Genomic DNA, 24,419 nt, shown 5'->3' on the forward strand with positions numbered 1-24,419 from the left:
ACGACCTGTGGAATAGGACCTAGTGGAAAAAGACATCTCTCTCCTTCTGTTTTATGGCTTCTGTATTGTTGCATTTTGTACAGAAGTCTGGGCCCCATAGCAAACTTTTAATTGCCCCCCCAACATGAATATTTACCAGCTACATGTAAGACTTTCATTGCATTTAATTATCAGAACGCAGACCAAACCCCAAAATTTTTTTAGACCCTAGACCAGACCCCAACATACCGGTCTCAGTGGTTTTCTCGGTCCTTCTTACTTCCAGGCACGGGAAGGTCAGGGGCACAAGCCGGAAAGCAACAAAAAAAAGAAAATTAAAGAAAGTATGGCTATAAGACAACACATTGTAGGCCTAGCTACACCACCTCATGGGTACACTGTCCCCGGAAACTGATTTTATAATGGAAATGAGCTTTGTGGTGCCTGGAGCCTGTATCCGTAAATGCATCAGCTCTGCCCCCCAAATAATTTAAGCTGTGATAAACATGAATTTATTTATTATAGTTTACCTTTAAATAATACAGTCACGCACTAACCATATAATACAACTATACAGGGGCCAAATAATATCTCCACATCATGACCTCCATATCTAGCACAAAGACCAATACAGCCAATAATATTATCATGCAGTGACCATACAGTGGTGACATAGCAGTTCTACACTGGTGCTCTGCAGAGTCCAATGAATACAGTCCACCATCTCAGTGCCACCGCCCCCCTGCCCCCCGCTAGCTAAACTACTGATGTACAGTGATGTCGGTGGCTCCTCCAGGAGCGGAATCCCCTGCCAGATCGTTGCCGACGCTCTGGTCCTGGGATTCCGCTCCTAGAGGGAACCCCCGACGTCACTGTCCATATATGGATAGTGAACAGTGAAGTCAGTAGCTCCTCCAGGAGCGGAATCGCCTGCCAGAGCGCATGATGATGCGATACTTGAACGTTTGAAGGTATAATGGCAATTCCTAGGTATATGCCATCCATCATGATAAGTACAAAACCCCTAAAGACATTTAAGGGCAAAGTTGTAAATACAAATAACTACATTTTTAACATATAATAATTATGTAATTGTCCACTTCATAGGTCATCCCCGTTTTTTCAACCAGCTGTCAACTGGATTGGACATGATTGGTTTGGCTGGGGAATGGTTGACTTCAACAGCAAATACAAACATGTAAGTTACATAAAGTCCTTTTCATATTCGTTTAAGTGATTTAATGAATACATGAATCTTGTAAACATCTTTACAACAATTATTGAGCTACTAGAACAAAATACAAGAGCAGAAAACAAAACGTGGCTCTTGTTAAAGTTGCTCAGATACTTACACTTACCCATTTTTCCTGCTTTCAACACATCAACTTAAAAAACGAACTTTTCACTTGCTGCCTAAAATATTTCACCCCTTGACAGGCGCCATTGTAACAAGATAATCAATGTTATTCACTTTACCCGTTCTGAGTTTTTATGTTGTTGCTGAACTGTGTATATTCTCATTGCTGGCATTTGACAGTTGTCCTAGTATTTTAGCTGTATGGGTTTTTGATCTGATCTGAATAATTTCTTAAATCTTTATGGGGGTCGAAGCTCAATTTCTCTGTTGCAGAGCTCTAAATCCTCTGCATAGACATTGTCCTACATATTAACATTCTGTCTGCCTGCAGCAACTACTTATAAATTTCGCTCAATAATAAAACAGCATTCAATGAGTTCCTAAGCTCCCTCTAGTGGTGGCTGTCGTCAGCTAAAATTTTATTATTCAGGGCAATGTCTATGCAGAAGATTTAGAGCTTTGTATATCTATTAATATAAAGATTCATTAAGAAATTAATCAGCACAGAAAGTTGGATCGAACAATGACATGGTGGTATTCACTTTAGGAAACAGGCAGCCACTTCTTCGTTGTGTTGAGTTATTTGCCCGTCCTTAGACTTCCATAAGGATATTTTGTCAAGTAAAAAAAAATATATAATAAACATTTACCTTTATGTATAATATATACTAAGACTATTCTCGTAGTCATATTGATGGTATTGATCACCTACTAATGCAATTTGCTATACCAAGTACATTTATTATTTAAAACTTAATTAAGAAAGATACTGGAATTTATTATTATTATCATTATTTATTGTTATTATTATTATGGAAAATTGTAAATGTGTATCTACTATACATTGTACCTATATGTATAGATGGAAAGTATATAATAACTTGCAAATAATTTGAAAGCCAGTGCAGTAATTCCAACAATACAGCTGTTGGCAATTTGAAACTGTGCATTGAGTTGTGCACAGTCTGCAAAGAAAATGGATAAAATATAATGCATTATTCACCATTATATCTGTATCTGATACACAGTTTTATCCAAAGAATAAAAAACGGACCAGGTAGCATTAACAGTGGTGATCTGTTTGTTTGTTTGTTTGTTTGTTTGTTTGTTTGTTTGTTTGTTTGTTTGTTTGTTTGTTTGTTTGTTTGTTTGTTTATTTAAAGGACCCGTCACAGATAATTTGAGAAAATTCATATCGTTAAAATGTTGTCCTGCTCGGATAAAAAAAAAATATCTTCCTTTCTCTAATATATTTCAATGGTGGATTTTACTGATGTACAAAGATATTGCAGTCAAACCTCATATTCTGCTTGCTGTGCAGAAACTGCTGAAATCTTCATAGAGTGGTAAGTTCTGTCTCATAGGCTCCTGTATTCAGTATTGGCATCTTGCTGTACAACATCTACTGAATATGGAAGCCTGGGAGGCAGTACATGCCTCTTGTAAAGACCATGTGGGGTCCCCCGCTATATCTTCATACACAAGCAAAATCTACTAGTGAAGTGTGTGTATATATATATATATATATATATATATATATATATATACAGTAATGTGCAAAAGTCTTAGGCTGTTAAGAAATGGAAGTGTTAATAGTTTTTTTTTATATCAATTAACAAAATGCAAAGTGAATGGACTGAAGAGAAATCTAAATCATATTAATATTTGGTGTGAAACAAAGATTAATGCTTCATCTATCTATTTATTGAATATCTTTCTATTATTAGTCTGTCTTTTTCATATCTCTTTACCCATTCCCATCTCTCCTATCTATCTATGGAATATCGATATATTATTTGTCCGTCTGTCTATGTCATATTGTTTATCTGTCTATGTAAAGTATTTATCTATTTATCTATCTGTTTGTTCATCCGTCTATTTATTTCAAATATCTATCTGTTATCTGTCTATCAATCTAATCTATCTATCTATCTATCTCATATCTATCTGTTATCTGTCGATCAATCTAATCTATCTATCTGATTTTTCTATCTGGAATCTCCATTTATTATGTCTGTTTATCTATCTATCTATCTATCTATCTATCTATCTATCTATCTATCTATCTATCTATCTATCTATCTATCTATCTATCTATCTATCTATCTATCTATCTATCTATCTATCTATCTATCTATCTAGCTATTTATCTATCAATTTATCTACACATTATGCATCCATCTATGTCTTTTTGTCAGAAAGTTAGACTTTTCCAGTTTCTTCTTACTCTTTACTATATATCTAAATTAAGGTAATGATCAGATGTATTGATTCCTTACCCTTGTATTAGGGAAGGTTTGTAGATGTACTGTACAGTTCGATCACATTAGATCCATGAGACCCCTCCATCACAGGAAAGTGGTACATGACAAGGGTCTACACAAGACACACTTTCTCTACTCTCCATTAGACAAACTGGTTGAACATCTTTTAGTTTTTGTCATGGGTAATTAAAAAACAGTCATCATCTATAATTACTCCTGACAGATATTGACTTCACTGTATTGTAGAAACAAAGTTGTCCTTGGGGGTTATGGGATTGTGGGTACGACAAAAATAATTACATTTGGATTTTTAAAACTGCATTCAATATTTTTAATTAAGTTTGTGTTGTTTGTGTTTATGTAAAGCGACAACCCTCTCTAAAAAAAACAAAAACATTACTTTTATATTAGTTGTATTTAGATTCAGCCAGGTACAAGTCATATCACTATTTTCAGATACAAAACCAATTTCCCTGAACCAATTTAGTTTGCTTATACAAACCATTTCTATTAAATGATATAGATCTTGCTTTGCCTGATACATATATATTTGCTCTATGAAGGTTTACATATGAAATTGCTCCAGTTTTTGTCCTGATGGAACAAATAACACTCCGGAAAATGAGGGAAATAATTGGTTGGAATGGAAAGGATGGAGATGGCATTTTTTCACCTGGTAAGTTTCCCGAGTAACTTTACTGCTTTCAAAGTAATAGAGAGTTTATATTCAATCTGAACTGCGCACCAGAATGCTCTGAAGCAGAGAATGTACTGTAATAAAATGGAGGCTAAAAGGCATGATTTCAGCCGAACGTTAAAACTGCGAAATAAATAATGGCGAGATAACGGAGCCTGACAATTACAGAGATGTGAAAATGGATCACTTAAAGTTCAAAGGGATAAGTGACAGGGAAATGGGAGTTCAGAGTAGGTTATGTCACCTTTCATTAGTAGATTCCTCCTGTCTATATCTATATGTGAACTCCCTGTTATCTAATTGAGTAGATTACCTTAAAACAAAGAAATCCAACAAGCCTCAAATTATTCTCTGGAAGAATACAGATACAATAAAATAGTCTATATATGGGACCTCCACCATTGGGATACTAGTTCAGCACCACAGCTCCAATATATAAGATTTAAACATCTAGTATTGAACTCCTTTGAGCTGTATAAATCTTTATGCCGTGAGCTCCCCCTAGTGGTAGCAGTTATTTGCCCTGTATCTATGGCATGTACGCCACTGGGCCACCTGACACTTTTCATCCTCACCCTTCCCTGTCCCTTTTCCATCTTTTTTTAGGAGAGCAGTTCAGCTTGACCCTTAGATCTGTGGGTCATTCCCTTCCGTGGTAACCCAACAGAGTTTGTGGAGAGGTTTAGCCTGGCAAATGTTTATTCGACCCCTTAAAAAGAGGGAAGGAGCAACCCTTGGTCGGGCTATCCTTCTACATGGCCCCCATTGGAGCGGCATTGGCTGCCTTTTTAGTACTTATACCCATACTTCAAAACTAATCCTAGGTTATCGTCAGCCACCCCCCCCCCACACACACACACACCACTTCCATAACCCTAAAACCATTTGACAAGCCATGGAATTAAACATATTTCAAGTAGAAATACTTTTTTGTTTATGCACTAAATAGGACATTATGTAAAGATCCTGCGCCCCAAGGTGAAGTGGTACACGTGGTACACAGCAACAGCGATCCCTACCATCCCTCTGATTCCACAACTGAACCAAATTGGATAACATAACTAACCAATGTATAAAAATGCTGAGACAGCAACAGCTGGAAAATTTTATAAAATATTAGATAATGTGATTCATGGTGATACTGTTGATATAATATTTATGTCTAATTGCTTATGTTATTATGTTCCTTTATTAGGAGGAGCAATATCCAACTTGTACAGTATCATGGCTGCTCGATACAAGTATTTCCCTGATGTGAAAACCAAAGGCATGGCTGCTGTCCCCAAACTGATCATTTTTACCTCAGAACATGTAAGTTAAATCAATTTGTAATGGACCCGTGACTTGTGAAGATTCAATTTAAAAATGGTGCAACGGGGAAACTACACATTTCTGAAAATCATAGCGAACTTATGAGGATTATTCCCAGAATGGACCCCTACTGATCACTAGAATGGGGATCCAGAGCCCCCAATTCCTCCTCCCTGCACGATCATAGCAAAGAGGACTTTGAAAGGAGTGGAGGTCGATCATGTGCCGTGCCACACAATATAAAGTCTATGAGACTGACGGGGATAGCCGAGTACAGCGCTCAGCTGTTTTTGTCACTCCCATAGACATTGAATGGATCGACAGGGCGCATGCATGTCCTCTACTCCATTCAAGCTCCTGCGTACTGTGGAGGTTCCAGTGAGAAGGAATGGGGGGCTCATGACCTTAGTGATCGTGGGGCCTCCAGCTAGCAGACAATTATCACCTAACCTGTGGATAGGTGATAATTATCCATTCTGGGACAACCCCTTTATTAATACAGTAATGAAATGCAATAACCATGTAGTTCCATCTTAGACATATTAACATGGTAGCAGCTAATATTATAGAACATACCGCACAATCATGGCCGTATAGGAACACATTTAAAGAAGTGCAATGAATGGGCATCTGTCACCAGACAAACCCATGCTGGTTAGGACATCTGTGAAATGTCCTAACAAATGCCATTTAGTAGCCACCAAACTACCCCCTGATCCTCCGATTTGGCCTGTTTGAATTAATATGCCATTCAGTAAATCAGATGTATCACATGGTGGTAACTTCTGCTACAGCAACCATTTCATTGGAATGGCCACTGCACGTGTAAGGGTATGTGCACACAACCTATTTTCAGACGTAATGGAGGCATTTTACGCCTCGAATTACGCCTGAAAAGACCTCTCCAATACATCGGCAACCATCTGCCCATTGCTTGCAATGGGTTTTACGATGTTCTGTGCAGACGAGCTGTCATTTTACGTGTCGCTGTCAAAAGACGGCGCGTAAAATTACGCCCGCGGCAAAAAAGTGCAGGACACTTCTTGGAAAGTAATTGGAGCCGTTTTTCATTGACTTCATTGAAAAACAGCTCCAATTACATCCGTAATGGACGCCGCGAAAAACGTGTGCACTTGTATAAACGTCTGAAATTCAGGAGCTGTTAGGGTATGTTCACACGGCAACGTAAAATACTTCTGAAATTACGCAGCTGTTTTCATACCCTTAGGGCGGATTCAGACGAACGTGAGCGTTTTGTGCGCGTGGCAGCAGCGTGACAGCTCCGTGTGTCCTGTTCATATGGATGCGCGGCTGCGTGCTTTTCGCCCAGCTGCCATCTTTATGACACTCCGTTTGGATGTTTGTAAACAGAAAAGCATGTGGTGCTTTTCTGTTTACATTCATTATTTTACTGTTGTTGCGCGAATAACACGTGTCCCACGGAAGTGCTCGTGACTTCAATGTGTGCGTGATGCGCGAAAAACGCCTAAATATAGAACCTGTCGTGAGTTTTACGCAGCAGACTCATGCTGCGCAAAACTCACGGACTGTCTGCACTGCCCCATAGACTTGTATAGGTCCGTGCGACCCGCGTGAAAACCACGCGGGCTGCACAGATGAAAATCACTTTCGTCTGAATCCGCCCTTAGGGTATGTTCACACGACAATGCAAAATCCGTCTGAAATTACGGAGCTGTTTTCAGGCGAAAACAGCTGCTGAATTTCAGACGTTTTTACAAGTACTCGCGTTTTTTTCGCGGCGTCCATTACGGACGTAATTGGAGCTGTTTTTCAATGGAGTCAATGAAAAACGGCTCCAATTACATTCCAAGAAGTGTCCTGCACTTGACGCGGGTGTAATTTTACACGCCGTATTTTGACAGCGAGGCGTAAAATTAAAGCTCGTCTGCACAGAACATCGTAAAACCCATTGCAAGCAATGCGCAGATGTTTGCCGATGTATTGAAGCCGTCTTTTCAGGCGTAATTCGAGGCGTAAAACGCCTCCATTACGTCTGAAAATAGGTCGTGTGCACATACCCTTAGCCCTCTCAATGCAGCAGATTGGTTTAAAGGGCACCAGGCCGATAAATTAGCGTAGTGTGCTGCAATTCAAAGAGTCCCCCGATCCACCATTTGGTGGGTGCAGATGCACCCATTTACTTGCACTTTTCTTGCTATTTCACAGATGCCTTTTAATCTTATATGTAAAAATGTGGAGAACTCTCATTTTGCAGCTGTGACCCAAAAATACTTACAGCAATGAAGTGCCTTCTCTATGTTCAGTTTCTTATATGTTAAAAAAAAGTATTGACGAGCGGAACCACACTTTTTTCAGAGTCATTATTCAATGAAGAAGGCTGGAGCAGCGCTGGGATTTGGGACAGAGAACGTGATCCTGGTCAAATGCAATGAGAGGTAAATAATGACTCTACATTCGTAATATAATTTTTATAGTGGGGGAGGGGTCTCATTATCACGTCACTAGTTGTCTGTATTAATGGACCCGTTAATCAGGTCCTGATATTTTCATGATTATTCTGTTTTATTTCATACCTATCAATTCCTGTAATAATTACAGAGGGAAGATCATTCCTGCAGACCTGGAGGCCAAAATTCTTGAATCTAAACAAAAGGTATATAGAAACCCTGTAATCTTTGTGTGACATTAGAAAATAATTAAATATGAAACATTTTTATATCAGAAAAGTACATTATAGGGATTGTCTGGTGTGAGAAAAAGGGGTCTGTTTTGTCCTACAAACAGCACCACTGTTGTCCATGAGCTGTGTCTGGTATTGCAGCTCAGCTCCGTTCATTTAATGTGATGAGCTGCAATACCAGACACAACCTATGGACAATAGTGGCACTGTTTCTGGAGAAAAAAAAAACAGATCCTGTTATCTAATTTCATAAAACCTTTAATGCCTGTATGCATGTCTGTATATAGACTGCATAGCTTTTATCTATAAAAAATATTAAGAAAGTCACTGTATTGTGATTTTAACTTTCAATAATGCAACAAAAAATCTCCCAAAAATAATCCCCAAAATATTTTTTAAAAATGACAACCCTTAGGGTATGTTCACACAACCTATTTTCGGCCGTTTTTCGGAAACAGAACGCCTCCAAACATCTGCCCATTGATTTCAATGGGAAAACGGCGTTCTGTTCCGACGGAGCGTTTTTTGCGGCGTTTTTTACGGCCGCGAAAAAAGTGCAGGACACTGCTTGGGACGTTTTTGGAGCCGTTTTCCATAGACTCTATTGAAAAAAGCTAAAAAAACGGCCGTAAAAAACGCAGCGGAAATCGCGAGTGGCACAAAAAACGTCTGACAATCAGGAGCTGTATTCTCTTGAAAACAGCTCCGTATTTTGAGACTTTTTGACTCTGCGTGTGAACATACCCTAACTTATCTGGGATTGCTCATTACCAAGATCAGGTGGGGTTGATCTAATAGCTTGGCCACTGGTACCAGTGTATTGTCTGTTTCATGTAGCCCAACTCCTTGTATAAAAAAATATTCCTCCTGCAGGCCTGAGGGAGTATCTGTGTGTATATACATTAGGGCTGTAGGAGGAGGAATGTGGCTTCCCGGCACACTAACATTGGGAAGGCTGGAACTGGACTAATCTCTCATCCAATCTCAGTCTCTCCCAGGGTTTTATTTGTCATATGGAGAGCGACCTTAAATTCACAATTTTCCCTCTTCCAGTGTCCCAGTTAGTCAGCGCTTGAGTTGGTATCTGTAATGGGGTCCATTTATATGTAATTGTTATATTTCATAATAAACAACTCCATACAGTTTCATGTGATTTATATCTAGTAACTGGGTAATTTATGGCCAATGTTAAAAATAGTGTTAATCCCAGATAACCCCTTTAAGTAGCTAAAAACCGTCCTGAACACACCCTGCACAGGGCTGAGGGTTTGTCACAGCGTGTATATATATATATATATATATATATATAGGAAATCCTCTGTGAGATATAAACAACAGGAGCAGAACTCTCCAGGGCTGCATGCTGCTAGCTGTCACCTCAATGTTCAGCTGTGTGAGCAGGACTAGGTTTTACAACCTTGAGTGATGCTTTGGTTAAGGCTGTATAACCCCTTTAAACCTATACTCGCCTATTTTCTTATTAGTAAATGACAATATACCAGTCATGGCGACCTTGAATAAATAAGTCTTACATATAGTATATCCTTATATCCTTTATGTATACCTTGCAGGGTCATGTCCCTCTTTATGTTAATGCTACTGCTGGGACCACAGTCTATGGAGCATTTGATCCCATTGATGAAATAGCAGATGTATGTGAAAAGTACAACCTTTGGCTTCATGTAGATGTAAGTAGCGGACACTTTGTTTATCACTCATGGCAAAAATATTAAGCCGGTCCATATCATGTGACGGATGTTCTTCTCTTGACATAGGCTGCATGGGGAGGTGGACTTCTTATGTCCGGAAAGCATCGTCATAAGTTAAACGGGATAGAAAGGCAAGTAAATGAGAAATTGAGAATGTTACTACTCTCTGACATTTACATGTTTGTTGTTCTATGGCACCAGCCGTGGGGGTCATATAAACTTTACTGAATTGTATATCTTTCTGTGATGGCCCATGATCACTTGTAATGGCTTAGACACATAGCACATGTATATTATTTTCTTGGGGTTTCCTTCCACGGCACAGTTCCAACAGATACATTAATTAACCTATCCCTCCGACGAAAGACTCTGAGTTATGCCACTGTATAGGCGTTCAGTGGTATACATCGACCATTGACTCCCATTGTAAAAAAAAAAAAAAAAACATATACCGCGAGATATATGTTTTTTACTGTGTCCCTCTGTTTTAGGAAAGTGCAGTAGAATATGTTTTCCTATATAGGATAAAAAAAAAAAGGGCGCTGACGCATACTGGCCTAGCATATGCCAAAATAACACTCTCTTTTCATATGATGTGTGCATGGGGGCCTATTGATAAGTTCAGTGCATGTACCGTTAGTTTTCTAGACACACACCGACCGTACATAAAGAAAAGATATGTGAACAGAGACTTATAGCGGCAGCCACAATGCCACAGTAAGAGTGCCCATAAGAATACACACGAGTGCTAGCCATGGGGCTCCCAAAAAGGATTAGCCACAGTACCCCCAAGAGTGCTAGTCACAGTGCCTCCATAACAGTGCAACCAAAGTACTTATACAGTATACACTTACTTGCTCCATGGACCCAATCTTCTGCTGACAAAACGGAAATTACCCATGAGCAGCCGCCTGTCTGTATGATCAGTGCCGAAAGGGAATGGGAAGGCTCATTTCATCAGTGATTGTGTTTTGGCAGCTACATCCAGTTCTATATCAGCTGTGTAAGCTATAGGGGGTGCAGATGTAGCAGTCACATCTGGCCCCTGTAGTTCAAAAGGTTCCTCTGTCCCATATGAGAAGTCCAATACTATTAACAGCATATTATATTCAAGGGCCCTGTAATAAATTTTGCATTTGATCCCAGGAGCTTCAAGTTACTCCTCTGGGCCTTATAATGTACCTCACTATGCAGGGATGACTGCCTCTCTTACCTGCTGCTTGCCATTCACTAGCCATACTCAAAGGGTATGTTCACAAAGGGAGGATACGCTGCGTAAAGGCACAGAGCATATCCACCCTGGGCACCGCAGGGAATTCCAGCCGAAAAACCGTACTATATTGTGGTGCCGTTTTCCGTTTGGAATGGCCGTTGCGGAATAATGCTCATTGAAAAAAAAAAGCTTAATACTTACGTAGCCATAGCGACGCGTCCCTCTGCCATCCTGCAGGCCAGCGTCATGGGATGACGTCTCATCCCATGTGACCGCTGCAGCCTGGATGAAGAAACACAGAATTCTGGGTAAGTATAAGATTAGTTTTTTTTCTGAGTTTCGTTTTTTGCGGCAGAATCGCGATTTTTCTGCACAGCATTTACGCAGCGTGTGGATTCGATTTGTTAAAATCTCATCCACTTTGCTGATACTGTATTATGTTGCAGATTTTCCGGAACTAAATCAGTTTCGGAAAATCTTCAGTATTTACGCTACGTTTAGGGCATGCCCCCACGTGGCGGTTTTCCTCCGCAACTGTCCGCATCAATGCCGCACAGAATCTGCGTTGCAGATTCTGTGGCGGATCTGCCCAAAATGTGCAGTAAATTGATGCGGACTAGCTGCTGCGTACTGCGGTCAAAGTGCTTCCCTTCTCTCTATCAGTGCAGGATAGAGAGAAGGGACAGCACTTTCCCTAGTGAAAGTAAACCAATTTCATACTTACCGGCCGTTGTCTTGGTGATGCGTCCCTCTTTCGGCATCCAGCCCGACCTCCCTGGATGACGCGGCAGTCCATGTGACCGCTGCAGCCTGTGATTGGCCTGTGATTGGCTGCAGCCGTCACTTAGACTGAAACGTCATCCTGGGAGGCCGGACTGGAGACAGAAGCAGGGAGTTCTCGGTAAGTATGAACTTCTATTTTTTTTACAGGTTGCTGTATATTGGGATCGGTAGTCACTGTCCAGGGGGCAGAAACAGTTACTGCCGATCGCTTAACTCTTTCAGCACCCTGGACAGTGACTATTTACTGACGTCTCCTAGCAACGCTCCCGTAATTACGGGAGCCCCATTGACTTCCTCAGTCTGGCTGTAGACCTAGAAATACATAGGTCCAGCCAGAATGAAGAAATGTCATGTCAAAAAAGCAAGACGCATCCGCAGCACATATAACATTTTCATGACAGCTGCGGACTTCATTGCAGAATTTAGAATCTCCATTGAAGACAATGGAGAAATTCCGCCATGAGTCCGCAACCAGTCCACCACAACTCCGCAACAGCCCTAGCATGCTGCGGACACCAAATTCCGCTCCGCAGTCTATGCTCCGCAGCGGAATTTTACGCATCGTCTAAATGAACACTGCTAAATAAAAGTGGAAGTCAATGGACAAACGGCTCCGCTGCGGATTAACGCTGCGGAGTGTCCGCTGCGGAATTCAAGAGGAATTCCGCCACGTGTGGCTTTGGCCTTAAAGTGACCCAAACAGCTTTATTTGTCAATTATGAAAAGGCTTTTATTTACTTATCAGACAGATTATTTGTGCAAATTATCTAAACAATTGTAAAAAAAACAAATATTGATTGGCAGAGCAAAATATTATAATTTACCAAACAATGCTATCTTGAATGTAGAGCTTTCTGTATATGGGTGAAGAGGAGAAACAATTCAACTCAAATCTCATAAATGGACACATCCTTGGTCTTGCGCTGCCCATCATAATGACCTTTTATATGGCATTTCTTGTAAGAAGTGAGAGAAAGTCATATTTTGCATCTTCAGTAGCGATAACAGGCGCAGGGTGCAGACATTGCAATGCTGTTTCGTTGTTATCATGAGATACAAAGTGACATGTTTGATATCACTGTTCTCATTAGCATGTATTGATGAGACAGTAGCTGACATGTCAAAGTTACTGCCTTGCCTTTTTCCATTGCCTGGGGAAAATCAACTGCGACATGACCTCTTTATTTGCCCCACTGAAACTTGACAAAAACCGTCAGTAAGAATAAGGTTGCTGGGATTATAAATAAGACACAATCTATTGCTGTAAACATCACGGGGTCTATTCTATGAGTGCAGGAGCGCTGGCGGCCAGGGACAAGCAGAACACATTGCTACTGTGTGTTATATAAGGGATGCACATTGTATATTCATTTACAAAGAATGTTTTTTCGTTATGGAAGCCTCAAGCTATAGAGAAGAAAAGTCAGTGAAGATGTAGGAAAGCTTAGTACAACAGCACACATGAATACTATAGCAAAAATCACGGCTTTGTGTCATTTACTTTATTTACTACTCTTAAGAAAGACCATAGCCCAAATATTCTGTTCACATAGGATAGGGAGGATAAGTATAGGGTTAACCCATTAACCCAGCCAAGGAACCACATTGTAGAGGGTACAGTACAATATCTTACCTGCCACCCATGCCCAGTTATAAGGATATTAGCAGACTAGACAAAGCTTTGCCCATTATATACAGTATGTAAATTGCATGGGCACAGAGTACCAAAAGCAACTCCCTTTGCCTTAGAAAGTAACTATAGCCTAATCATTTTCTTAAAGGAGTAATAAAAAAAATTTGAACATTTCCTGTAGCCTTCCAAGTTATCTGAACATTACAGCAGCTATAGATAGCTTTTCATAATACTATGATATTATAGTGGTTTTTAGCTTTGGACAATCTTCTATTGTTACAAGGGTCCACGCAGCGATAAACGGATCACAGGATGTCCTGCTGCTGGAACCAGCGACAGCTGTAATCTGTAGGGAAACTCGGCAGCGAGTGTTCAACTTTCCTGCAGCATCACCACAGGAGAAATTAAGCATTACACAGTTTCTATTGAAATTAATAGGTTGGCCATGTAATGCATAAAAGTGCCGAGTGCGTGCCGAGTCCTCTAGATCAAGATATACTCTTTGTACCCGTCCTTAGCTTAGAATTCCATAATAGGGTAATTTCAAATGTGTTTTCCTAAACCAGACAACCTCTTTAAATAATTGCTATTTATACAATTAGATTTTTTTAAGATGTCTATTTAGCTCAGAGGTTCTGGAAACCATCCGATTTTTGTTAAAATAGTTATGTGCATTTTAATTGAACATCCGACCTAAAGGAGGTAGCCTATCCAAAATTGATCTCCGAATATGTCATAGAGTTTATGGTGGAGCATAGCAAACCCCTTTTGTAAGGTTTGTAGATTTCTACTGTAGTCACTCACTCAAAATCCTACAGAAATGGCCATTTTCAAATCAATTTCCCCTTTAACCACACATTTCAATATGAGTTTTTAGTTTTATCTACTATATAACAAATGCCTTCATTTTTCTTTTACAGAGCTGACTCCGTGACTTGGAATCCCCACAAGATGATGGGTGTTTTACTCCAATGTTCTGCAATTCTCTTAAGGGAAAAGGTAATAGTTTATATAAGAGGCTATGAAATGTTTTGTCACTAGTACTAGTTAATACAATATTCAGACTCTCTTACTATTAAGGACAGTATATTAAAAATACAATTAGCTAGGCGACCAAAAACAAAGTTGAAAATATATCTTTTTGCAAATATTGTAGTGGGTACTGGATAGAATGTATCCCTAAGGACACTGAAACTTCTTTATACAGTTTTTAGTAGGGTTATAGATTTTACTCCCCTACACGGAAAAGAAAATCATATTCTTTCAAAATGCAAAACAAGTGCCGTGCAAATAATAATTAAAAAAAAATCTATACATATATGGATAGTTCACAAATCTTACAGAGATGGATGGAAAGAAAGTGATGTGATATATATAAAAAAATAAAATTATATATATATATATATATATATGTATATATATATATATATATATATATATATACAATAATATTCTATTTCTGTTCACCAGGGTATACTTCAAGGATGCAATCAGATGTGTGCAGGATACCTCTTCCAGCAAGACAAGCAATATGACATATCATACGACACTGGAGACAAAGCAATTCAATGTGGCCGCCATGTGGATATATTTAAATTCTGGTTGATGTGGAAAGCAAAGGTAGAAATGATTCAATATAGGACAATAAATAAAGATAAATTCCAGCCAACATCTACAGGGTGTTATTACCAAAGCAACAGAGATAACAGTTGTTATGGGGTCCGGCAGCCAGGTGGGCCAATCTCCACTCAAATGCTGTCAATGAAGAAAGGGAAGAGCAAAAGGGGGCAGCTGATAATAGAAATTTAAATACAGATTTTAGGGAGATCAAGAAAATGAGGATAAAGCTTTGTTCACATTTGCGTCGGAAGCCTCTGTCACAACTTCCATCAGATTTGATGGGAGGAAATGTGCTGCATGTATTGTAAGTCAATTGGGTCTGTCTAGTGCCAGTCGTGGTTTTTGGGTGCCGGAGGATAGCCTTATCCTCCTTTTCTTGGTAAGTGGGCACAGTGTGAAGAACGAAAATCACAAGATTTTTATGTGTCGAATTCATGTGCTTCTGATGGGGTCATCGCAAAGTTAGGCTCAATCTGAGTTTTTTTTAATTATGGGGCCTTATGTTCATTTGTTATGCACCTGATCTTCTACTGGATCTAGATATAACTAGTACAATGTTTCCCTCCTGGAGAAGAAAGTAATCACCATATTAATTCAGATTTTGTTGAGTTTTCTGAAAGTCAATTCTATTTTGTTTCCCTCCTAAACAGGGCACTGTAGGGTTCGAACAACAGATCAACAAATGCTTGGAGCTGTCAGAATATTTATATTCAAAGATCTACAATCGGGAAGATTTTGAGATGGTCTTCAAAGGAGAGGTTAGTCTTCACACATTAGATAGAAGAGAGTATTAAAAACTATTGCAATAAAGAGTGGAAAAACTCCACAAATTATCCATATAGGCAACAGCTTCCCCTTTCCAATCAGTCATGAAAATATGAAAGATGTAATTGTATTGCAATGTCCTAGTGCAGGGGCGTAGCTAAAGGCTCATGGGCCCTGGTGCAAGAATTCAGCTTGGGCCCCCCCTACCCTTCCCCAACACCACAAGACCCCTGCCACGCTTATGGCCAGCCGCCTTGCCCAACAGCCCCCCCAGTATACTTCACCCCATAGCCGCCCCCACACAGTATAATGCCCCCCGTAACTGCCCCCATACAGTATAATGCTCCCCATAGCTGCCCTCACACAGTATAATGCTCCCTGTACCATAATAGAAAAATAATAGTTACTTACCTATCCCCGTTCCCACGACTGGTGGAGGAGGAGATCCTTCTCCTCCTTTGCCCTGTGTGTTATGAGTAACTCGGCGCAGACAGGCGCGATGATGTCACTAAATCGCGCCTGTCGGCGCCGAACCACTAATAGCTCACGGCAGTGAATTCTGGAGGAAGGAGCCGTCAGCTCCTTGCTCCAGGATTAAATTCAATTGGATCTGCGTCTGAGGACGCAAATACAGTTGGAAGCAGGACCTCGGTGAGTGGTTCGCGACCCCCCGGAGGTCTTCACACAACCCCTCAGGGGGAGTGCGACCCACAGTTTGTAATGTATTGTGTCATCTAGTTTGTGTTTGCGGTGGAGAGAGGAGAGGGGGGCCTGTAATTTGAAGCCCCCCTCTCCTCTCTCCACCGCAAACACAGACAGTACAATACAACAGACAGTACAATACAATACAATACAATACAATACAATACAACACACATACATTACAGGCCCACTCTGCAGCTCACCTACAGTCTTCCATGCTCTTCCGCATCGGCTCTTCCACAGTGGCTGGAACGCCCCCTCTCGTGACGTCACGGTCACATGGTACACTGAGTGTACCATGTGACTGTGACGTCTAAACAAACCATGCCCATAACCAGGAAGTGCCGGCATCACAGCACATACAAACTTTGTATTAGCGCGCTGCGTGGCAACGGGGCCCCTATAGCCATACCTCCCAACCGTCCCGGATCCGGCGGGACAGTCCCGGTTTCTCACCGGTGTCCCGCCATCTCCCGCCGTCCCAGGCGGTCTGTAAATGTCCCGCTGGGCGCTGCATCAGAACAGCTGATCCCTGATAACTGCAGCAGCGATCAGAAGAAGGCAGGAGTCTTGCGGCGGTGTTCTCACTGGGATCGATGTCGGCCCGTGAGTGGACCAGTCCAGTCACCTGATCTGTCACCTGACCTGTCATCTGACCTCACCGGTCAGGTGACTGGACTGGTTCACTCCTGGGCCGGCATCGACACCAGTGAGAACGCCGCTGCAAGACTCCTTCCTTCTTCTGACAGTGAGTGACGTTAAAGCAGAGCAGAGAGTGGCAGCAGTAGGGCCGGCTAAGCCCTTATTCACACGACAGGGTTTCCCAGCTGGGTGACGGCCGTTCATAAAACGGCTGTCACGCGGCTGCAGTAGGAACAATAGACCCCTAATGGGGGTATTCACACGACCGATTTTTTGACGGCCCGGGAAACCTGGCCGTCAAAAAATGGGACATGCCCTATTTTCGGCCGTTTACCCGGCCGCCCGGCTCCCATAGAAGTCTATGGGGCCGGGTAATACACGGCCATCACCGGAATGTGTCCCGAGTGACGGCCGTGTCTTCCGTCGCTCGTGCTCTCTCTCCTCCTCCTCCTCACAGTGCAGAGTGCATGTGAGGAGGAGGATGGTCTTTTTTTGCTCCCTGTAGGAGTCGGAATCCCCAATCCCCGGCCAGGGATTGGGGATTCCGCTACAGGATAAGTGAGTGACTACACTGTCCATATATGGACACAGCGACGTCACTCACTTCTGAAGCGGAATCCCCGACCCTGTGGCCGGGGATTCCGCTACAGAAGAAGTGAGTGACCACACTGTCCATATATGGACACAGTGACGTCACTCACTTCTGAAGCGGAATCCCCGACCCTGTGGCCGGGGATTCCTCTCCAGGAGAAGTCAGTGACTACACTGTCCATATATGGACATTGAAGTCAGTGACTTCTCCTGGAAGGGGGGGGTGCAACCTACAGTGGGCTGTGTGGCATTACCTACAGGGGGCTGGGTGGCTTTACCTGCAGGGGGCTGGGTGGCATTACCTACAGGGGGCTGGGTGGCATTACCTACAGGGGGCTGGGTGGCATTACCTACAGGGGGCTGTGTGGCATTACCTACCAGGGGGGTTGTGTCATTATCTACAGAGGGCTGTGTGTGGCAACAAATTTAAATGAAATTCATCCGATTTTAAAACGAACAAGGAAAAAAACGGATGCAAAACTGGTCAAAATCGGCCGTTAAAAACGGCAACACGGTCCGGAACAGAATCAAAACGGATGCAAAACGGCCGGGAAAAACGGCCCAAAACGGCAGTTTTTATCGTCCGACACTCGGACCCTGTCGTGTGAATAAAGCCTACCTCTACCGCTCTCCGCTCTGGCGGCAATGTGGCACCTACAGGGGGACTGTGTGTCTAGCTATCTACAGGGGTGCTGTGTGTGGAGCTATCTACGGGGGGCTGTGTGTGGCACTATCTACAGGGGGCTGTGTGTGGAGCTATCTAGAGGTGGCTGTGTCTGGTGCTATCTACAGGGGGGTTGTGTGTGGCACTATCTACAGGGGGCTGTGTGTGGAGCTATCTACAGGGGGCTGTGTGTGGAACTATCTACAGGGGGGCTGTGTCTGGCGCTACGTACAGGGGGCTGTGTGTAGAGCTATATACAGGGGGGCTGTGTCTGGAGCTATCTACAGGGGGCTGTGTGTGGCGCTATCTACAGGGGGGGGCTGTGTCTGGAGCTATCTACAGGGGGCTGTGTGTGGCGCTATCTACAGCGGGCCTGTGTCTGACGCTATCTACAGGGGGCTGTATCTGACGCTATCTACAGGGGGCTGTGTGTGGAGCTATCTACAGGGGGCTGTATCTGGAGCTATCTACAGGGGGGCTGTGTCTGGCACTATCTACAGGGGGCTGTGTGTGGAGCTATCTACAGGGGGGCTGTGTGTGGAGCTATCTACAGGGGGGCTGTGTGTGGAGCTATCTACAGGGGGGCTGTGTGTGGAGCTATGTACAGGGGGCTGTGTGTGGAGCAATGTACAGGGGGGCTCTGGTGGATTATTTTTCCATTGACCGGTAGCAGAGTTACACAACTGGAAAAAAAATCCCCATCATGTAACTCTGCTACCTGTCAATTGAAAAGTCATCCACAACAGGGTCTCCCTCTTGACTTTCATTGTTCTCAGCCTTTTGGTTTGTCCTGCAGCTGCTGCCGCCGTGATGAGCAAATGTTATACCCAAGATAGGAAAAGTAACATAAAGACGATATAACCTGATCCATAATATCTGTGATATCCAGACAGTCCAGAGATCTGCAGTGACAATGTGCGCTTGTTATTTGCAGAAGGATCTGTCCATGATTCGATGTGTTTATGCGGGATATTGGGCGTGGTTAGGGGGCGTGGCTTAAAAATTTCCCTCTTTTCCGAATTTAAAAGTTGGGGGGTATGCTATAGCTACGCCACTGTCCTAGTGTCTTTCCTACTATGTTAGTGATTCTCTATCTTATATATCTGTAGTACACTATTTTATCTGCGCTTATTGGATGACTGTATTGATCTTATTGAATTCTATTTTGGCTGTCTTTGATAATACAAGAAAATTAATTAAACTCTTAACTACTATATTACTGAATCGGACCTGTATTATTTTGTAGCCTGAACACACAAATGTCTGCTTCTGGTACATCCCCCCAAGCCTCAGAGCCATGCCCCCAAGTGAAGAGAGGCAAGAAAAGCTGCATAAGGTGAGACTTCTGCCTTTCATCATTTAATTGCAGCAATCAGGTTTGCAAATGTTTGACACAGTAAAGGGAAATCTTTCACACGGCGGAATTTTCACGCAGATTCCGACATGTTTTCCGCATCGGAATCAGCGTAAAATAGACTTATAAGTAGCCTCCCGTTGTCTTTAATGGGAAAATGCTACGATCTTTAAACGGGGGGGAATTTTTAGCCTTTTTTTTATGCCATTTCCACTGGGTATTCCATCACGAAAAATGCAACAGGCAACTAACGACCTGAATGGGGCTATCCTGCATGCTGAAATTGAGCAGTTTTTAGTGCAAAACCACGGCAGAAATCTGAGGGTCAGCCTCTAATTTCTGCTGCAGTTTCTCGTCCCATTCCACATTGGATTTATCTACAGGATATGCCATAAATGTCTGATAGATGAGGGTCCTACCTCTGGTGAATGAATGGAGAGGTTTCCGGGCACGCTTGCTTGGCTGCTTCCATAACTCACATAGAAATGAATGAAGGGAGCCGTGCACATTATTTTCCCACCTGGATATGCAGCTGGAGGTTGGTTCGGAACCAATTAGACATTTATGTGTATATAATGTCTATGAGACTAATACCCCTTTCAGCTCCCTCTTTTCGTGGAAATGAACTAATATTAGAAGATTTTACCTCCAGTGCTGGCTGAACAATCCAATATTGTCAGTAACCACCGTTGTTCCAGGAACGTGGCTGATAATTTGCCGCATGTGAAATGGTCCTGCAATTGTTCATTCATACTCAATTCTTGCAGGAAATGTTTATTCCATGAAATAGTCAAATTATTCAGCCAAATTCCTGACGTTTGTCCCTTTGATAGAATAAACATTTCCTGCAAGAAATAAGTGCCAATGATCTTCTTTTATTAAAAGCCATAATCCTTAATGTATGTACCTTGCAGTTAAATGCTTATGTCTTTACCGATTTGTTGGGCAATCAGATGAACACTAGGAACACCATTAGAAGCAAAGTGCTGTGTGCACAAATCGAAATGTCTACGGCCTTTCCCAAGTGATAAAACATGAGTTGTTTTTTTGGTTTTTTTCAAGGTTGCTCCAAAGATAAAAGCTCTGATGATGGAATCTGGAACAACAATGGTAGGATATCAACCCCAGGGAGACAAGGCAAACTTCTTCCGGATGGTGATCTCAAACCCTGCAGCCACCAAATCAGACATTGACTTCTTGGTGGAAGAAATTGAGAGATTGGGTCAAGATTTGTAATAAATGTGCCAAATACATTGAACCCTCTCTATGCTGGGGATACCCACTGCACCACCCAATTGGTTGAATAGTATTTTGTTTTTGGTTAAAGAAAAGAAAATCCTTAAGGAAACACTCTCCCTCAGTACAGTTCTCCTCTGGCACCTTAACAAACATAGGTTGCTGATATATATATATGTTGATTATTTTAAGACAGAAATATTATCTTCGTGTGTCCAGTGACCACAGGCATTAAATGTGTTTGTTAAGGTTGTCAGATATGTACAAAACCCAAGGTAACTGAGTGTCGTAATATGTATCCACTTGTATGTCTCAATGTGAATATTTATGTACAGGGCCGGCCCTTGACATACGTAGTGTAGGCCTTTGCTTAGAGCAGTAAATGCTGATAGAGCAGGATTCTCAATGAGTTAAAAAAACATAACAAGGGATACATGAAGATGTTCCTCAAAGCCAAGGAGCTCAGATGGTTTAATAATTTTACTTGTATGGCAAATTGAAATTTTACCCAATATGTAATGAGAAATCAACACATTTGTATATATCCACTCACTTACTAGCGTGACGGTATATACATCATGGCAGGCACATTGCATAGGAAACAACTTCTGCATTACAGCCCTAGCATTTTACAACACACGCCCTACCATGGTTGGTCATTTCACCAAGTTTATAGTTGCAGAAAGACTTGCTGATATAAAGTTGAACTTTTCAAACTCAAGGAATGGCTATTGTGTCTTAGGATAGAGCTTACGGTATGTTGTCATCTATTTTGTTAACCACTTGGAGATTGGTTGGAATCAAGAGTACCACAGCCACCACCAAAAAGTGTCTTCAGTCACCCTTACCAGTCCATTGTAAACACCACATGAAGGATCTTGTGAAATGTGTTATAGCATTTATGATGGTGTGCTAGTTTTAATATTCAGTCAAACATATCCTTCTATATATTAAATTGTAACTCCACATAATGTAATTCGTATTACATACTTTTGCTGGATCTATATTTATTTCTCTTCTTGTAGCCCTCCTCCTTACTGTATTCTGCAAGCTTGCCTACAGAACACTTGACTTCCATTCCATGTAATGAAGTAGTGACAGGAAGAGCATCTGCTATACAATAGACTGCCTCCCCATGCTGCACAGGCTTCTTGTAGGTCTCTCCCACTCGGGCAACACATGAGAAGATTACACTTAAATCATGCTATCATCAGGATATAAAACAATAGAGACAAGGTGTGGAAAGACATTATGTAGTAAATGGAGAAAGGCTTTAAAGAGGAACTATCACACGGTCATATAAGAAGAGCTGGTTAACTGACCTGAACAGCGCTGTCTCCAGATTCCAGCGCTGTTTTTTTCCCCAAGACCCCCCCTCTGTTCTAGAGAAATCTTGGCTCCCTATATGCTAATTTACTGTAGTTAGCCAACAGGGCGTGAACTACCCTTAAGTTACCTAGTGCTGATTGGTCAGCATCAGAGGCAGGGAAGCTAGCTCCACCCCATTGGCTAATTACAGCAAGTTAGCATATAGGGAGCCAACACAACAATGTGCCATTTCTCTGGAATGGGGGGGGGGTCTAGGAGAAAAAACAAACACCACTGAAATCAGGGAGAGAGCACTAGTTTAGGTAATTTAACCGGTCCAACTTATATGACCTCATGACAGATCATCTTTAAGGATTATAGAAGAATGTCATAAAGAATGCACATATTCACACTTATACGTCATTGAGCATATACACTTTTTAATCTCAATTTGCCAGACAAGGAATCCTTAGGCTTGTGGAACAGAATCCTGCTTTCAGTATAGATCTGTCTTGGATTTGCTTTTCACCATAACATAACCAGACTGAAAAGCATTAACCAGTAAATAGTTGTGCGTCCCCGTCTTAGTGTCTTGGGGTTATAGTAGCACAGTCGTTGTAACAGGTATACTCTTGCTGTATTTCTAGGGATTATTTTGTGTAGATTGTGTACATTATTGTCAAATAACTTTGTGAACTGGGATTAAATGTTATAGTTTTACAGCAGTTTAACTGTTAAAATATAGGTATATGAAAATACTTGCTTATTTATATGCAGAGATTTACCATGTTAAAGAGGTGTCTTGTATTTTCCTCCATTTGTATTGTATTCTATTTATATATATAAATATATAGTATATATTATTGAGGTAAGTTCTAAATAATGTTTATTGTAATTTAGTGTCTTTGTGAGCCAAAGAAATCAAACAAATATATAGTGGAACCTGTATCTATACTATAGTGCCCTCAAATGTAGTTCAGAAGTATAAAATATATGTCTAGGTTTATCAAGGGGTACTAAGATTTAGCTTTTATTAATGCTCATTTGCATGAAGGGGGTATAAGTAATGTTAAACCGTGTCCCCCTTTGAAAAATCTAGTACGTAGGCTCATAAAAATTGCAATTCTAGCACTTTAAATTCATCAGCATTGAATTTATAATATGAATTCATTCCAAAATGCTGGACCAACACAAAACATTTTAATTTTACAATTTATTTCTATACATTTTGTATTTAAACTTGTTGAGTCTTCCTCTTGTGAAAACTCCATTGACAATATCAACCCTTCTTTGTTTGAAGCTGCAGAACTAAAAATAAAAGAATGGAAATGAAACCAGGCTGAATGATTAGTAATGACTTAAAATTAATAAATGCATTGGAAACTAAACTACATGATAAAACTGACCCAAAGCTTAAAGTGTAGCTAAACATTTGACAAACTTCTGATATGTCATAGTGACATGTCAGAACATTGGATTGGTGGGGGTCTGAGCACTGAGACCCCCACCAATCTCTAGAACGAAGCAGCTGAAGCGCTCGTGTGATCCCTCAGCCGCTTCGTGTCTGTTCGGCTTTTTACGGAAAGCCGATGTATCGGAGTTCAGGCTCATAGACTTTCTATTGAGTCCGTACATGATACATTTATTTTCCGAAAAAGCCGAACAGACACGAAGCAGCTGAGCGGTCACACGAGCACTTCAGCTGCTTCGTTCTAGCGATTGGTGGGGGTCTCAGTGCTCGGACCCCCACCAAACCAAACTTCTGACATGTCACTATGACATGTCAGAAGTTTGTCAAACGTTTAGCTAGACATTAAAGTGACTGTCAGGTCTCCTATTCTATCCTATCTAAGGGGAATGTAGAATAGTGAGGAGATGCCGAGCTCGGGGATATATAGCTTTCTCTGATTTGATTCAGTATTTGCATGT

General features: G+C 41.4%; 1 protein-coding gene across 3 annotated transcripts in view; it reads left to right on the top strand.

Annotated features, from left to right (window-relative positions):
• GAD1 (glutamate decarboxylase 1) overlaps positions 1-24,164 on the top strand; it is a 49,807-nt gene extending 25,643 nt beyond the window's left edge. For all 3 annotated transcript variants that reach the window (XM_075829433.1, XM_075829435.1, XM_075829434.1), the window contains 12 exons: positions 1,087-1,177; positions 4,164-4,276; positions 5,493-5,608; positions 7,946-8,025; positions 8,189-8,243; positions 9,842-9,958; positions 10,046-10,110; positions 14,529-14,607; positions 15,079-15,228; positions 15,879-15,986; positions 19,839-19,928; positions 21,009-24,164. In XM_075829433.1, the coding sequence (XP_075685548.1) occupies positions 1,087-1,177; positions 4,164-4,276; positions 5,493-5,608; positions 7,946-8,025; positions 8,189-8,243; positions 9,842-9,958; positions 10,046-10,110; positions 14,529-14,607; positions 15,079-15,228; positions 15,879-15,986; positions 19,839-19,928; positions 21,009-21,182 (1,238 nt within the window). In that variant the 3' untranslated portion in view covers positions 21,183-24,164. The remainder of the gene's footprint in view (positions 1-1,086; positions 1,178-4,163; positions 4,277-5,492; positions 5,609-7,945; positions 8,026-8,188; positions 8,244-9,841; positions 9,959-10,045; positions 10,111-14,528; positions 14,608-15,078; positions 15,229-15,878; positions 15,987-19,838; positions 19,929-21,008) is intronic.
• Positions 24,165-24,419: the final 255 nt, after the last annotated feature.

Source organism: Rhinoderma darwinii, chromosome 6, assembly GCF_050947455.1.
Source record: "Rhinoderma darwinii isolate aRhiDar2 chromosome 6, aRhiDar2.hap1, whole genome shotgun sequence".
In the NCBI taxonomy this organism is placed as follows: Eukaryota; Metazoa; Chordata; class Amphibia; order Anura; family Rhinodermatidae; genus Rhinoderma; species Rhinoderma darwinii.